At 39.5% G+C, this 14,911-nt stretch overlaps 1 protein-coding gene across 1 annotated transcript; it reads right to left on the minus strand.

Annotated features, from left to right (window-relative positions):
* Positions 1-4,286: 4,286 nt before the first annotated feature.
* LOC120528891 lies at positions 4,287-5,746 on the minus strand. The gene is made up of 3 exons (XM_039752968.1): positions 5,539-5,746; positions 4,466-5,445; positions 4,287-4,364 (listed from the first exon to the last, which is right to left on the minus strand). Exons 1-3 carry the CDS (start codon positions 5,744-5,746, stop codon positions 4,287-4,289), a joined length of 1,266 nt encoding a protein of 421 aa, XP_039608902.1.
* Positions 5,747-14,911: the final 9,165 nt, after the last annotated feature.

Here is a 14,911-nt window from a genome sequence, read left to right on the forward strand (position 1 = left end):
GAGGCTCGTATGCTTTTTGAAGGATTCGATTAAGAAAAGGTATGTCCGGATTTAGTCTGTGATGATTAATGTGAATTTCCCCTTGGGATTAATAAAGTATCTATCTATCTATTACGTTATATTGAAATTGAATGTTCTAAAGGGCTTGTTTTCTGGATTCTTCTATTAATTTGTATTCCTAGTGGGTCGAATAAAATACCTCTGGTGGTTTAACTGCTCATCATTCCTGCTCCATTCTACAAGCCCATTTGCTAAAGAGTTGGGCCGCTGTGTACAATATAACTGAAAACAGAGTGCAATGATTTCCAAGTCTCATCAAACTGTATTGTATTCATAATGGAACATAGAAAACCTATTGAGACACTTTACAATTTCATGAAATTATATGAGCTCATTTTGGGAATTTGATGGCAGCAACACATCTCTGAAAAGTTGAGACGGGGGCCAACAAAAGGCTGGAATAGTAAGGGGTGCTAGAAAGGAGGAGCTGGAGGAGCCTTCTGCAACTAACTCAGTGAATTGTCCACATGACTTGGTATAAAATGAGCATCTCAGAGAGGCCGATTCTCTACAGAAGTAAAGCTGCACAGAGATCTGCACAAAACGGCAACTGCAAACTGTGGAACAAGCTCAGATTAACATTCCTCAACATAAAATTGTGAAGACTTTGAGTATCTCCTCATAATCTACAGTAGATGATATCATCAAAAGATTCTGGGAATTGGGAGAAATCTCTGTGCTCAAGGGACAAGATAGAACATCGGTATTGGATGCTGGTGATCTTCAGACCCCCAGGTGGCACCACAGGCCTGACTCTGTCATGGAAGTCACTGACTAGGCTCAGCAACACTTCCAGAAGTCTGTGCACACAGCTCACCGTGCCATCCACAAATGCAGATTAAAGCTCTAAAAACACAACAAAGAAGCCATATGTGGACACGATCCAGAAACACCACCGCTGTCTTCACTGGGCCAAAGCTCATTTAAAATGGCAAACTGGGAAACTGTTCTGAACCGAAATTTGAAATTGTTTTTGGAAAACACGGACATCGTGTCCTTCAGACTAAAGAAGAGAGGGACCACCCGGCTTGTTATTAGCACTCTGATGGTATGGGGGTGTGGAATTGGAAGCTGGCACATCTGGAAAGGCAACATCAGTGCTGAAAGTTACATACAGAGCAACATCTGCTGTCCATCCAGATGACGTCTTGTTTAGGGAAGGCCTTGCATATTTCAGCACGACAAGGCTGACTGTGTCTATTAGAACAGAATGGCTTCACAGTAGAAGAGTCCGGGGGCTGAACTGGCCGGCCTGCAGTCCACACATTTCACCAGCTGAAAACACGAAACGAAAAATGCGACAAAGATGATTCAGGACTGTTGAGCAGCTCAAATCTGAGATCAGACAAGAATGGGACAACATTCCTCTCCCAAAAGTCCACATCAGTGCCCAGAAGAGGGGGCGCCGCACAGTGTCGGCCAAACGCTTCTGAGACGTGTTGCTGCCATCAAAATCAAAACGAACGTATTCTTTTCTTAAGATAGTACATTATCTTACTTTCAACATTTCATATGTTTTCTATGTTTTATTGTGAATAAAATATGGGCTGGTGAGATTTGCAAATCATTGAATTTTGTTTGTATTTACATTTTACACTGCTGCCCAACGCTTTTGCAATTGGGGTTGTAATTTCGCAGTCCTTCTTAATCCAGGATGGGTTTCTTTTTCTCCTTATGATTTTGTCTTTTGCTGGTATGACATATCAGCTGACCGATCCGCCTTAGGTGTTATCGCTAACCTTTCCAGAAAAGATGTTGAAATGTCTTTCTTGAGGCAATGAAGCCAATATGAGAGCTCAATGTCCAATATTTATTTATCGAGATCAAACGGCGTAAAGTTCCAAGAACTGGAATGACAGGTTAAGCCGGGACGTACGTATAGGGAATATATTTGTAGTGACTTTTCTTGATCCTTTCGAGTGAACAGTAAGACGATGAGACGTTTCGAGAACACCAAAGCCACACCACGCGAGTGGGTACTGCTTGTTCAGTCTTTGGGTGCCGGCAGTGGCGTAGCTGGAGAGTTCGAGCCGCTCAGGGCGGGGCGGGGCTTCAGTTTGCCGCCCTCCAACATATCTGAATATGTTAACCTATTTAAATAAAAAATTCAAATGGCGTATAGAGAACAATTAAGATACATTTTTAAGACTGGGGGAGCCGTAGAGACTTGAGTGCGAACATTCTGCAAACCGTTCATCGAGATGCCATCGTCATGTGCAGCGACGAGGAACATTTCCATTTGAATAGTTGTGTAAATAAGCAAAACTTTTACTATTGGGTTGAAACCAACCTTCGTGAACATCATCAGAGAGCACACAGTGGCGTAGCTCGAGTTCTTGCCGCTCGGGGAGGGGCAGATCTTCAATTTGCCGCCCTCCAACGTATCTGAATATGCCAATTTAAAAAGAAAATTTAAATGACGTATAGAGAAAAAATAAGATACATTTTGCATATATTTCATATATAGAGAAACAGCAAAAAATGTTCACATTTAGTTATTTATTAGCATAAACTAGACAAGTATGGAGGAATATTTCGGACAAAATGAAATAAATAAATAAATGCGTAAATAAATAAAAGTACTGTGAAATGTGAGCATAAATAAATAAATGTGTCGTGAAATGAGAGCCTTAATAAATAAATATGTCATGAAATGAGAGCATAAATAAATAAATGTGTCACGAAATATGTTTTTCGTTGCTTATTTATTTATTTCATTTTGTCCGTAACATTCCTGCAAACCGTCATGAAATACGGCTTGAAATAAAACTGTCACTTTCACTCGTCAAAGTTGAGAGGGTGGGCTCTAACGCGCCCTCTACACTGTAATTTTTCGGTGTAATTTTACAGTAAAATACTGGCAGCAGAGTTGCCAGCCACTTACTGTACTTTTACAGTGATGCTGCTGTAATTAACATTTACAGTATTACACTGTAATTTCATAATACAGTATGATACTGTAATATTATTGTACAATACTGTATTATGAATTACAGTGTAATACTGTAAAAGTCAATTACAGTAGCATCTCTGTATTTCTACAGTAAGTGGCTGGCAACTCTGCTAGTATTTTACTGTAAAATTACAAGAAAAAGGTTTGTATTTTACAGTGGTCATACTGTGATTACCATTTTGTATGGTGTTTTTTCTAGTAGCATAGATTGTCACTACAGCATTGATATTAACATTATATTGCAATTTTTACTGACTAAAATGGATGTAAATGAAAACAAATAATGCTTCTTTCATTTGAAACATTTCAATGGACATTTATTTTAAATTTGCATTATTTCAGATAAACAAATCATTGCAACAAAAGTGGGAAACTCACTCAATAAACAAGTGTATTGTTCAGTGGTAAATTTAAAAGTGAACCAATCTTGAGTTTTACATTAGAACAGATTATGAACACCATATTGGATAAATACTGAAACTGTCAAAATTAACATTGAGAAAGTGGTCTTGGATGAACTCAGACAAAATTCCATTCAAAGTCCATTATCTTACGAAGTAGAGAGGAAACATGAGGGTTTACTGAGCTTTTCTTTTTTTGGACTACTCGGCCAGTCTTCTTAGATACAAGTTTTCCTTGCTTGGCCTTGGACCCTCGTTCAGGATTGATGTCAAGAAATCGTCTAAATAACAAAGAAAAAAAACCACATTTACTTGTTTATATAAAAAATAATGATAACTCACTTTGTCATGACTGCAATTTGCATTCTTTAAAACAAATGTACATGACTGCCTGTACCAATTTTATCTAATTTAATTTAGAGAAAGAACATCATGGTGTATGTCAGGGTGGTTAAAGGTGAAATGTTTGATAGAGCATGAGAGAAAGAGATTAAGCTCAGTAGTGTATAAACGTTTTACAGGCAGTGTGTAATAAAGTCTAATGGAACTGTATGTCAGTTTTCATAACAATATATGGATAGAAAATAAGCCAATGCCTTACCTTTGAACAAACTCAAGGGTGCATGCAGCCTCTTCTTGATACTGGAGGTTGAAATTGTAATATGAAGCAAATACAGCTGCAAGTCCAGAGACAAAGCTGGGTTGTGTTCCTTCACATACAACGTGGCCTTCAATGCTCACCATCCACCGCTGGTTACTTAGATTTTGACCTGAAAATAAAGATTACAAAAATATACCCATGACTCTGTACTGAGTCCTCTGAAACCTGAGTAACTTTTATCTAGTAAAATGAGATTTCCACACTATTATGTTTACGTACCAAGAATTATCAGTCGAGGACTGCCAGGCAAGTTGAGTGTTCCGTGGATGTCTGCTGATGTGGCAAATGCCTGAAGTAAAATAAATAAATAAATAGACGCAGCATGCAAACAATTAGAAATAAGTCATACATACAGTCATAAATATAATTTTTTGAAAATATTTAACTCACATCTGTTTGAAGGATGAGCCCATCCATTTTCTCCTCAAAATGTGCAAGGAGTAGCTGCAAGACACAGGCAGCCACATCCTCTTCACCCCTGGTTAGGACATTCTGAACAATGGTATTAGTTGGCTTGGCTTTAAAATACTCAGTAATGAGTTTCCCACATTCTTTAAATGACATTTCCAAATGGCTGAGGACATTTCTGTCAGTGAGTAGTTCAAAATGACTATTCATATACCTCTGCATGAAGAGGTATGGCCATTTTATTTTCAAATTGGCAATGGTAGGAGACGGGATGGCATTTATCATTCGACGCTGGTAGCAATATGTTTCCTCCATCAACTTACGAACTTCTCCTCTGTCTGCTCCAGTGCTTCCCTCATGAAGAAATATCTCCTCCATTCTTTGACGCTTCACTTCAAGGCTGTCATAACTTTCACCAGCTGGAAGTTCAGGCTCCCATCGTGTGCAACCATAGGAGTCTGTGGTGCTTCTCTTTTTAATGGTTCCACTCTCATTACTCTGGATCCGATGACTTAGTGTGTTGCTCCGGTTCAGATGCTCTATGCGCACTTTGAGCTGTGACAGAAGAGAAGCATATCCACCTGCAATCTGCTTGTCACCAATCATGTCTGCAAAACTCTTTGGATACTGCTTGACTATTTGGCGAACAACTATAAGGCATTGTGATCTGGTGGGATTTGATTCATGTTTTCTTATTTCATCAGCAAGGACCCTTATCATTTGTCTTCGGTCAGCAGGTGAAGGTCTCTGGCAATTTGCAATAGCCATTTGTATACCAGTTGGCATTGAGTCCCAGGGTACTTGGAAGGTTTCAGGCCAGGTAACAAACACAGGAGACACACTGGTAGAAGATGCAGAATATCCCATGCTACTTACAGAGGAGCCTGAGGAGCTTGTTTGTGGTGAATGTTGAGGAGAGCTTGCTTGAACAAGTTGCTGAGCCAAAATGCTGCTTTTTTGTTCTAAAAAATGAATTAAGAAATTAAATATTGACTCAAGAATGATACCATAAACAATGCAGCACAACATAATTAGCTTATTGGCTAATCACTTACCGTGATGTTTCCAGGCATTGAGCAGTTTTCGGCACTGGATAGGTTGTATGAACTCTAAGATGTCCTCTTCTTTCACATACACTAAATCTTCAAAACTCTCTACTCCTAGGCCTATAAGTTTCTCAACTAACGGATTGAGTCGCTCCTCAGGAAGGCCTGGTATTACTGACAATACAGTTTGTTTAATTTCTTCTTGTAACTCAGACATCATTCTAGTAATGGAAAAGAATGATGAAGAACTATTACAGACAGACCACACAAGGAGTATTCAGGCAAAGGATAGTAATCAGGTAGGTTATTTTGATTAATGCATAAGTCACCCAAATTTTGTGACGTCAAACAGTGAATTCCCTGGTCCACAAGGCAAAAAGACTGATATTTCTTTGTGACAAAATGTACATTGGAATTGCCATGAATGAGAATCAACTCAATTTTCCCAAATACAAGACCCTCATCATTTCTGTCCAGAACAACATGCATGTTCTTTTGTAAAGTGTTCCTTTTATAGTCACTTCATTTGTTGCTATCGTGTCTCCTGGCTGAAAATTTAGGTAAGCAACTGACCCTCTAATGTCATCATTGTAGTCATTTATATGAAAATCTGTCCCTCTCTCCACTACACAACTTTCAGGATAGAAATTCCCTGCATTTAAGTATGCTTGCAGAAGCTGATGTCTTTCTGCTAATGTAGCACTCAGGTTCTTGAAATTGTGCAATTTTCTTGCACACTGCTTAAAGTACGAGTGCTTACTCTCAAAACGGAGCGTCCACAACCGAATGAGAGGACCAAACCAATTAGTGAGCTCAGGATAATGACACATGTAGTGATGTTTTGGTTTAAGAGGGTGACACGGAAAAGTCTTTGCTCGAGTGTCTATATATTCATCTATCATGACTGATAAACATGCTATCTGACCAGTGTTAATGGCAGGAGCACAAATAAGCTCTACTATTTGTCTGAGTTGTAGTATTAATTGCCAAACCTCATTTTCAGATGAACTGGCAATCTTTTCCCCCACCAAAACAGGTAAAAGCCTGAGCAAGCACCAGTTCTGTGCTGCATGACCACGTAATTTCTCACCACCTGGGTGTACTTCACATGGCTTATCATGTGCATCATTGCCAAGGTACCTGAATTGATTAATGCGCCGATTTAATTCGAGGTATGTGAACTGCTTCTCTTGAATCACAAGATGATCAATGAACAATGCAAGGTCATTGGACACAACACCCTCAAAAAGATCATGTCTAAGACAGGGAGGTAATCCTGGCTGACAAACAAGAAAATACTTCAACTCATTAAAAACAGAATTGAATTTGACACCAACAACACTGGCAGCTCTGGCAGCATCTAGATCTTTAACATTCTGTTCATAAGACTTCACTGTTCTTGTTAAAGCCTTTGTCAGGGGTGCTGACTGGAATGTTTGTCGGTCAATCTCACAATATCTGCAAAAGTGGCTACTCCTACTAAGATTTTCGACAAATCCACCAATGTAATGTGAGCCGAGATTGTCTCCTGCTATGGCACACAATGTACCTTTGTGCAATTTTCCATCGGCTAACGTAATACCATTCTCCTCAAGGTCTTTAAGGTCTTTAATCAGAGGACTGAAGACAACGTCCTGACCAAAGTATTTAAAATCCTGCTCCCTGCACAATAAAACTAACTGCATGTGGTCAATGCTTGCCCTACAGAAAGGCAAGAGGTTTGCAAGTGTGAGATAAACAGCAAGAATCTTGTGTTTTTTCTTTCCTGATCCAAGTGGATTAGCAACTTCAAAGGCATCCTGATATAAGATTAAACCTAAAGATTCTGAATCAGTTTTAAACAGGCTGTTTTCATAAATGTTTCTGCCATCCCAAACATCACTGAGAATGTATTCTGTTCTGATTTCAGCTTTTGTTTTCTTATATTGTTTCCTGACTGATTCACAACAAAACAGTGCTTCTAACGTTTGTTTAATTGGAATGTACTGAGCAAATATTTCCTTGCCTGATTCATTTATTCCAAGGCAGATGGGAACATGATCCACATATTTAAAATACTCTTTATAAAAAGACTTTCTCCTCAAATCCGTTTTTAGTGCATGGGTATTGCAAATCCGGAAAAGATCCTCAGCTTTCATGACATCAAGAACACTCCTTCTATCATTTTCTGAAATTCCAAGAGTAGTCAATTTTTCATTTAGTTTGTGCAACACATGTGACTGGCTAATGTCATGTATGTCCTGCAACCCTTCAATTACCGTTTGAATTACTGAAGATGGTAGAACCAACTTTGCCTGCAATTTTAAGTAAAACAATGCCAAATTCTTCAAAAATAGACACTCATCTGCAATATCTGGTACTAGGCCTATATCTGACTCCTTGGCACCATCACCAGAGTCTATCACAACCTCACACTGCGTACTCAAGTGTTCATCCACATCACTATAAGATGTGCACATCTGCCCTGGAACATTTGCCTCCAGAATGTTGTGACCGAGCCTTTCCACTGAACAATTTCGATGATTTCTGGATAAATGAGAGGAAAATGTGGATATCACAGAAAATCTTTTATTACATCTAAATGGGCAAGATACTACGGTTCCTTCTTTAATGTGAGACTTCAAGTGAGCAAAGAAGCTTTTTAAATCACTAAATTTTGCTTGACACAAAGAAATGTAACAGACTAAGTTTAAAGCATCAAGTCCTAGGTCTGTCTGTGTTACATCCCGCTTTGCAGCCCCCCTGTTATGGTCTCTGTATATATGGGACTTGAAAGCTGCAAACTTTTTGAAGGACCTACAGCAATCTGGAATGCCACATTTAAAAGCAGTATTAGGAACATGACTATGGATTTTCATATGCTGACAAAATAACAATATTGATTGAAAAGGACGATCACAGAACTGACACTGCAGCATTTTTGGATCAGTTATATAATCTAACAAGTCGAGATAAAAAAAAAACACTCGCTGCTTTTATTATGTTGCTTTCCTGACAACTTGCAACTAACGGCTAAGTTTCCACTACTGCTTTGACAAACTTTAAAGTTTCCTGAGTTAAATTAGTTTCAAACTCGTGTACTGGATGCCTTACATGTAAAATGACGTTGAATTATAACATCTACGTTATTTTACAATGCCTAAATGTCCCATTTTACTTTAAAATAAATTTATTTGGTCTCATGACCTACTGGCCCAAAACGTATAGACACAGCACTTTGTGCCAAGTTAAAAATAAAGATAGTGTTTAAATATTAACTGGACAAGAGGGCTTTCCACTTTACGAGCAGGGAGAAATGGTTGTGCGGGCTCTAAAAGCTATACGATACCTTGCTAAGTACAAACTAACCGCACATGTACAAACAAGATGGCCGACAGCGTGAAACAATTGTAAAACGAATAACTAACCAACTCGCTAACGAAGACAAAAAGAAAAAAAGAAAAAAAAAAGGAAAAAAAATATAAAGCAAAAGAGAAAGAGGCTCACCAAGTCAAAACCGCAACAAATTGTTTCTGGGTCTTTCTATTCTGTCGCCGACACGTTCTCCCGCTTCACAAACACCAAACACCAAATGCAGTTCAACAATGTAAAGTGCAAAAAAATACTATCAAAAATAAATTAACTGAATAGGCTGGGTGATAAATGATAAGCTATAACCTAATTAGCAGTACGTAAGAGTACTCTTAAAAGTTCTAATGTTACTGATCTTAAATCTCAGCTGAGTGTACACCTCCTCCTCACAAACCAATCCCAGAATGCTTTGCTTGTCCAGTATGCTACTGTATTTTCAGTATGTTACAGTATGTTACTGTATTTAGGGAGAAAAGCATTGAAAACAGTTATCTGCTGTAAATATACAGTAATACTTTAAAACATTACAGTATGTTACTGTGTAAAGAAAATACAGGAAAATACTGTAGGAAACTGACTGTAAATTTACAGCAATATTTTACTATAGTTACTGATTGGTGAATCGATAGCACTAGAATTAATTAGAAAAATGCTTACTACTGCCGATGAAATGGATTCTGCCGAAGATATTACGTATTTCAGAGAGAGAATTGAAGATTTATCGGAAGAAATTACAGCGTTGGCGGCCCTTTTAGACTCCGATATAGATGAAACTATTTTTGAAATTATCGAAGAACACACGGAACGGACTCTACTACACTCCAGTTCAGGTGATGCAGTTCGCTGCACTGGACGTCCATCCTTTGACATTCCAGCTGAGTCAATAGAACACCTTCTGTTATGCGATTTAAAAGTACGACAGATTGCAGATCTATATGGTGTATCGGAGAAGACGATCACAAGGCGAATGAGCCTGTTTGATATACGGTAAACTGCAACGGCTCTATTAGTTTAGGTACTTTGACATGGAATGCCCAAAGCAGCGCCAACTAATATTTTGAACTGAACAACTTTGCCACTGATCAGAGCTGTACAGTTGTTTGAAAAAGTAGCTGCGAATATGCACCTGACTTTATACTCGTAAAACAAGGGTCAAATACTCAGTTCTAAAAGGGCCGCCAACATTGTAATTTCTTCCAATAAATCTTCAATTCTCTCTTTGAAATACGTAATATTTTCGGCAGGATCCATTTCATCGGCAGTAGTAAGCATTTTTCTAATTAATTCTTGTGGTATCGATTCACCAATCAGTAACTAGAAGGCGTGTTAAAGCCCACCCGTTCAACTTTGACGAGTGAAAGTGACAGTTTTATTTCAAGCCGTATTTCATGACGGTTTGCAGGAATGTTACGGACAAAATGAAATAAATAAATAAGCAACGAAAAACATATTTCGTGACACATTTATTTATTTATGCTCTCATTTCATGACATATTTATTTATTAAGGCTCTCATTTCATGACACATTTATTTATTTATGCTCACATTTCACAGTACTTTTATTTATTTACGCATTTATTTATTTATTTATTTCATTTTGTCCGAAATATTCCTCCATAGACAAGAATATAGACGCACTGATCAACCGTGTTCTATTTATTAGTTTAATATGATTACGCTGCGAAAACCAGAACCACTGGAGCGTAGTGCAAGTGATAGGTGGGGATGTTTTCTGCGCAGAGCAAGAACGCATTCGGATTGATAACGAAACGAAATTATAAATGGTAAATGAGTTGTGTATCTTTCTAGAAAGTATTGCGGTGTAATGTGTTTGTTTATTTTTGTTATTGCCTCATAAATTTCAACTGCTGTGTCTGATGCCGTCACAGAAGGACAGTCAGAAAATGATTTTTGAAGCATTTGTGGATAAAAATTAGAGAATTTCACTTTTTTTCTTTCATGAGTGATATTTTCCGAACCCTGCTGTTTACACACGAATTGTACTGAACTTTTTGGCCAATAATGCCGATCCCAAAAATGTGCCGCCCGGGGCAGACCGCCACCTCCGGCCTCCCCTAGCTACGCAACTGGGTGCCGGGATCTTGAATTGCTTGATGGGGAAAATCATGCAACAACACCATAGAATTTTGTAAAAACTTAAAACTGTTTTTTTTTTTTGCCTTTCCAATTACCATTTTACATCACGTCTTACATGTCATTGGTATTTACTGGCTTACTGAGCATAGCCTCAAGCAGGCATTGTTCATCAAAAATGTCCTGACAGGCGAGCTTGTTACTGAGCAATGCTGTGTAGTGGGTAGGGACTGGAGGACTGAATACGTCCCTGTGGTATAGCGGGTCCGCGGCCCTAAACAAATGGCCAGGTTTTTAAAATACAGTAATCCATTTGGCCTTGTCAGTCTCCGTGGGCGCGCTCGTGCAGCCGCAGGGAGTTGATGAGGTAATTGGGGCGATAAGCACCTGTACGTGAGGGTGCGATCGTTCTCAATGGCCTAATCGGCTTCCTGCGGTGCTTGATTGAGCCGCTGAGCCCACAGAGTCATTTTAGTACGGGCCGGCATAGGAGATCAGAAGGAAAAGACGAGCGAGAGCAGCATTGGGGAAAAAGAGAGTGGACGAGACAGCCGGTTGAAAGAGAGAGGTCAGCGCGATCAGGGGTCCCGTGTTAGAGCAAGAGATCGGCGCTCGAGGGACGGATCGCGCCCATTGATTAGGGCAGGGGTCCTCAGTCACGGTCCTGGAGAGCCGCAGTGGCTGCAGGTTTTTGTTCCAATCCAGTTGCTTAATAAAAAGCACGTATTGCTAAAGTCACACTTCTGCTTCACTTTAGTGATTTTGAGCCCTTATTGCTTAATTTTGTCTTAAACAGCTATTTTAATTGCTCCTTATTATCAATAACATGCAAATGACAAGAGAGAGCAGCATTGCTCCATTTAGATTATTTACATTTACACCTGTGTGTATTTATCTGCACTATTGGGTTTAATTAAATACTTGGAAGAACAATGAAGAGAAAAAAGTGAACGACTGAGAATTACTCGTCCATTTTAGCCTTCAAATCATTTGCATGATAGAAAGGGAAAGACAATCTAGGATATGAGAATGACCTGACATAGCAGAGTTAATTTAATGTCATAGCTTGTTAGTGCTTTATTGGCAAGAATTGCTTTCTAATTAAGCACCCAGGTCAGAACAAAAACCAGGACTGGGATTGAGGACCCCTGGATTAGGGGAGTGGGTTCGATCGAGGTGGCATCCTTCCTAGGTATCCGAGAAGGAACGACAACCGTCCCCGAGCGGTCTGGCAGGTGCAGACTGAGGCAGCCCAGACAGGGGTCGGTATAGTAAGAGGATGACGGTTGCTGAAGTCTCGTCAGCTGAGAGAGGCACGGGTGAGTTAGGGAGACGTGGAAATAAATGTGCTTGGCTCATTTGCCCAAATGACGGCTGCAGGTTTTTATTCTCGTTTTAGCCTTGTTTTAAATATTTGGATTTTACCATTTTATGGATTACTTATGGGAACACTTTAGAAAACTGCATATGGACACGGTTTTTAATTTGTTTGTTGTTTAATAAAGACTTTGGCACCATCCCCTTGCTCAGTACGATTTGGCCCCATTAGATTGGTTCATCCGGTTCCATTATAGATCATTTTGGGTTCAAGATTTCCCGAATCTGGAAGAGGGAGCATGAAGCAGGACCCGCATCGTCCCAGCCCCTACATTAATGCTTAATGGTGCCTAGAGCATTTGATCAAAATACAGCGAGACTGATTCAAACACGGACCCGTTGCCATCTACTGACCTAGAAACAGCACTGTAGTCAAGTTCTCATTTGATGAGTCCAACGCTATGAGTTAAGAGGGAGGTCAAAGCAAGAACAAACCCAAATAATAGTGAGACTGGGCCCAAGACTGAGCCTGAATTTAAATTCAAATTTGCTCATGGAGTTCCTGTATTTGAAACTGTAGCTTCACTTAAGCCAACAAGGGTATTGCTACATTAACTCACATTAAATGTTGTATTGGGATTCCATTTACATAGGACCAGATTATATGTATGGAGGTCCATATTCATGTTCAGGCTCATATACCTCCATATTTATGGAGGTTCATGTTCCATTATGCCATGGATTCCATTTATGAGGTCATTTTTGATTTAGTTTTTTCAGGGTGCAATGGTCACCACTTGGGTTATTTCCAAGAGGAGAAAACACAGCATGCTAAGAGTTCTCTTAGTGTAGTTCTTAATGATGGGTGGACAAAGCCCCACCCCGAAGCTTCTGAGGCTTCTTCCAGATTATGCTGGACAAACATCAGAAGTTTTTGAGTTTCAGTAAAATTGGAGGAGCTGGTTGTTCAGCAGCCATCAGCTCCAGACAGCAGGGGAAGTAGGCCTACAAGTCCTTGATGCTTGCAAGCATTCGATATGACAAGGTCACTTAAAGCCTCTGCATACTTGTTTCAATCTTGTGGTAATCACACTGTCATTTAGGTCAGGTCAGGTAAGGGAGCATGCACTGGTACTGTGTGTTGCCTCACCCATCATGACAAAGCACCTTGGGATCACAGTTGGCAAGGGGCAGACTCATGGTCCAGTCCCACCCTCTAGAAATGACCATCTATCGGGAACAGCCAAGTGTTACTTAAGCCAGTGTTTCCCAACCTTTTTTGAGCCATGGCACATATTTTACATTAGAAAAATCCCACGGCACACCATCAAACAAAAATGTCACAAAAAGTATATGTAATGAAATATAATTATCTTCTAGTTTCAATTTACTTACTTGGTGTGAAACCTGGGCCTGTTTAGTTGAACACGATGCTGATATACACGCAGGAATTGAAGAAAGACATACACGGTTTTCCTCGCTAAAGATGCCTGTTTCTTAGTCTGTTCACAAAGCTGAGCTTTCTTCTGACCACTACTCATATGAGGGCCTTCATCTGGGTCACAATTTTCTCCAGGACCCAGTTTGGATTGTGTACTTTTTCTTTTGAGATATTTATCCATTGCTATCACTGCTGTCACAGCCGAAGCATCACTAATTCTACTGTTTGAATGGCAACAGGTAGATACACAGATTAAGAGTATTTAATTGTTCTGCCTATCACTGTCCCATAGACGAACAAAGACAAATTATTTGCAGTAAATAAATAATCATTTTCATACTAATTAAGTGAAATTGAATAATTTTCCATGGTACACTTGATGATCTCTCATGGCACACTAATGTGCCGCGGCACAGTGGTTGGGAATCACTGACTTAAGCATCCCACTGGCCTGGGGCCTCATGTATAACGCCGTGCGTAGAACTCGCACTATAACATGGAGTAAGCACAAAAGCCGAAATGTGCTTACGCACAGAAAAATCCAGCTGCAGGAATCTATGCGTACTCCAACTTCCACGTCCTTCCGTTACATAAATCCCGATCAGCGTGAAAACTAACGCTTGTGCACGCGCATTATGGAACGCCCCAAATCCTCCCAGAATTACGCATCTTTGAATATGCAAATCAACATAAATCGCCCTTAAGCGCAGCCTTCTGTGAAAAGACAATGGGAAAAGCACGGGGGGAAATATAAGAATTTCAGCGAATACCAAGTGGAGGCAAAGGAAAAAACATACTATTTGTTCAAATAAACCGTGGGATAATCAACAAAAGGAAGTTGATCGAGAGACATAGCGTGTTGGAGAAACTTGAAAGCTCACATCCACAAAGTCGCACAGTGCCGGAAATAAAAAAGAAGTCACATATCAAAGTCGCCATGGAAAGAAGAGTTGTAAGCCCACTGTCTGAGTGTCATATGAAAGTTTATTAAGGTACAGAGAAAAAAGGCACACGGTGGGGAAAAAGCACGAAATGTCAACTTCAATCTCGACATTTCCATTTTAATCACGTAGTTTATTTTGTCATTAAAGTAGAACATCATAAACTTCATCTTAAAATCGTTTAATTAACCAGTTTCTCAAATCACATCGTAATTAAAGTAGCACGTTAAATGCTTTG

The sequence above is a fragment of the Polypterus senegalus genome, chromosome 4, assembly GCF_016835505.1.
Source record: "Polypterus senegalus isolate Bchr_013 chromosome 4, ASM1683550v1, whole genome shotgun sequence".
Lineage (NCBI taxonomy): Eukaryota > Metazoa > Chordata > Cladistia > Polypteriformes > Polypteridae > Polypterus > Polypterus senegalus.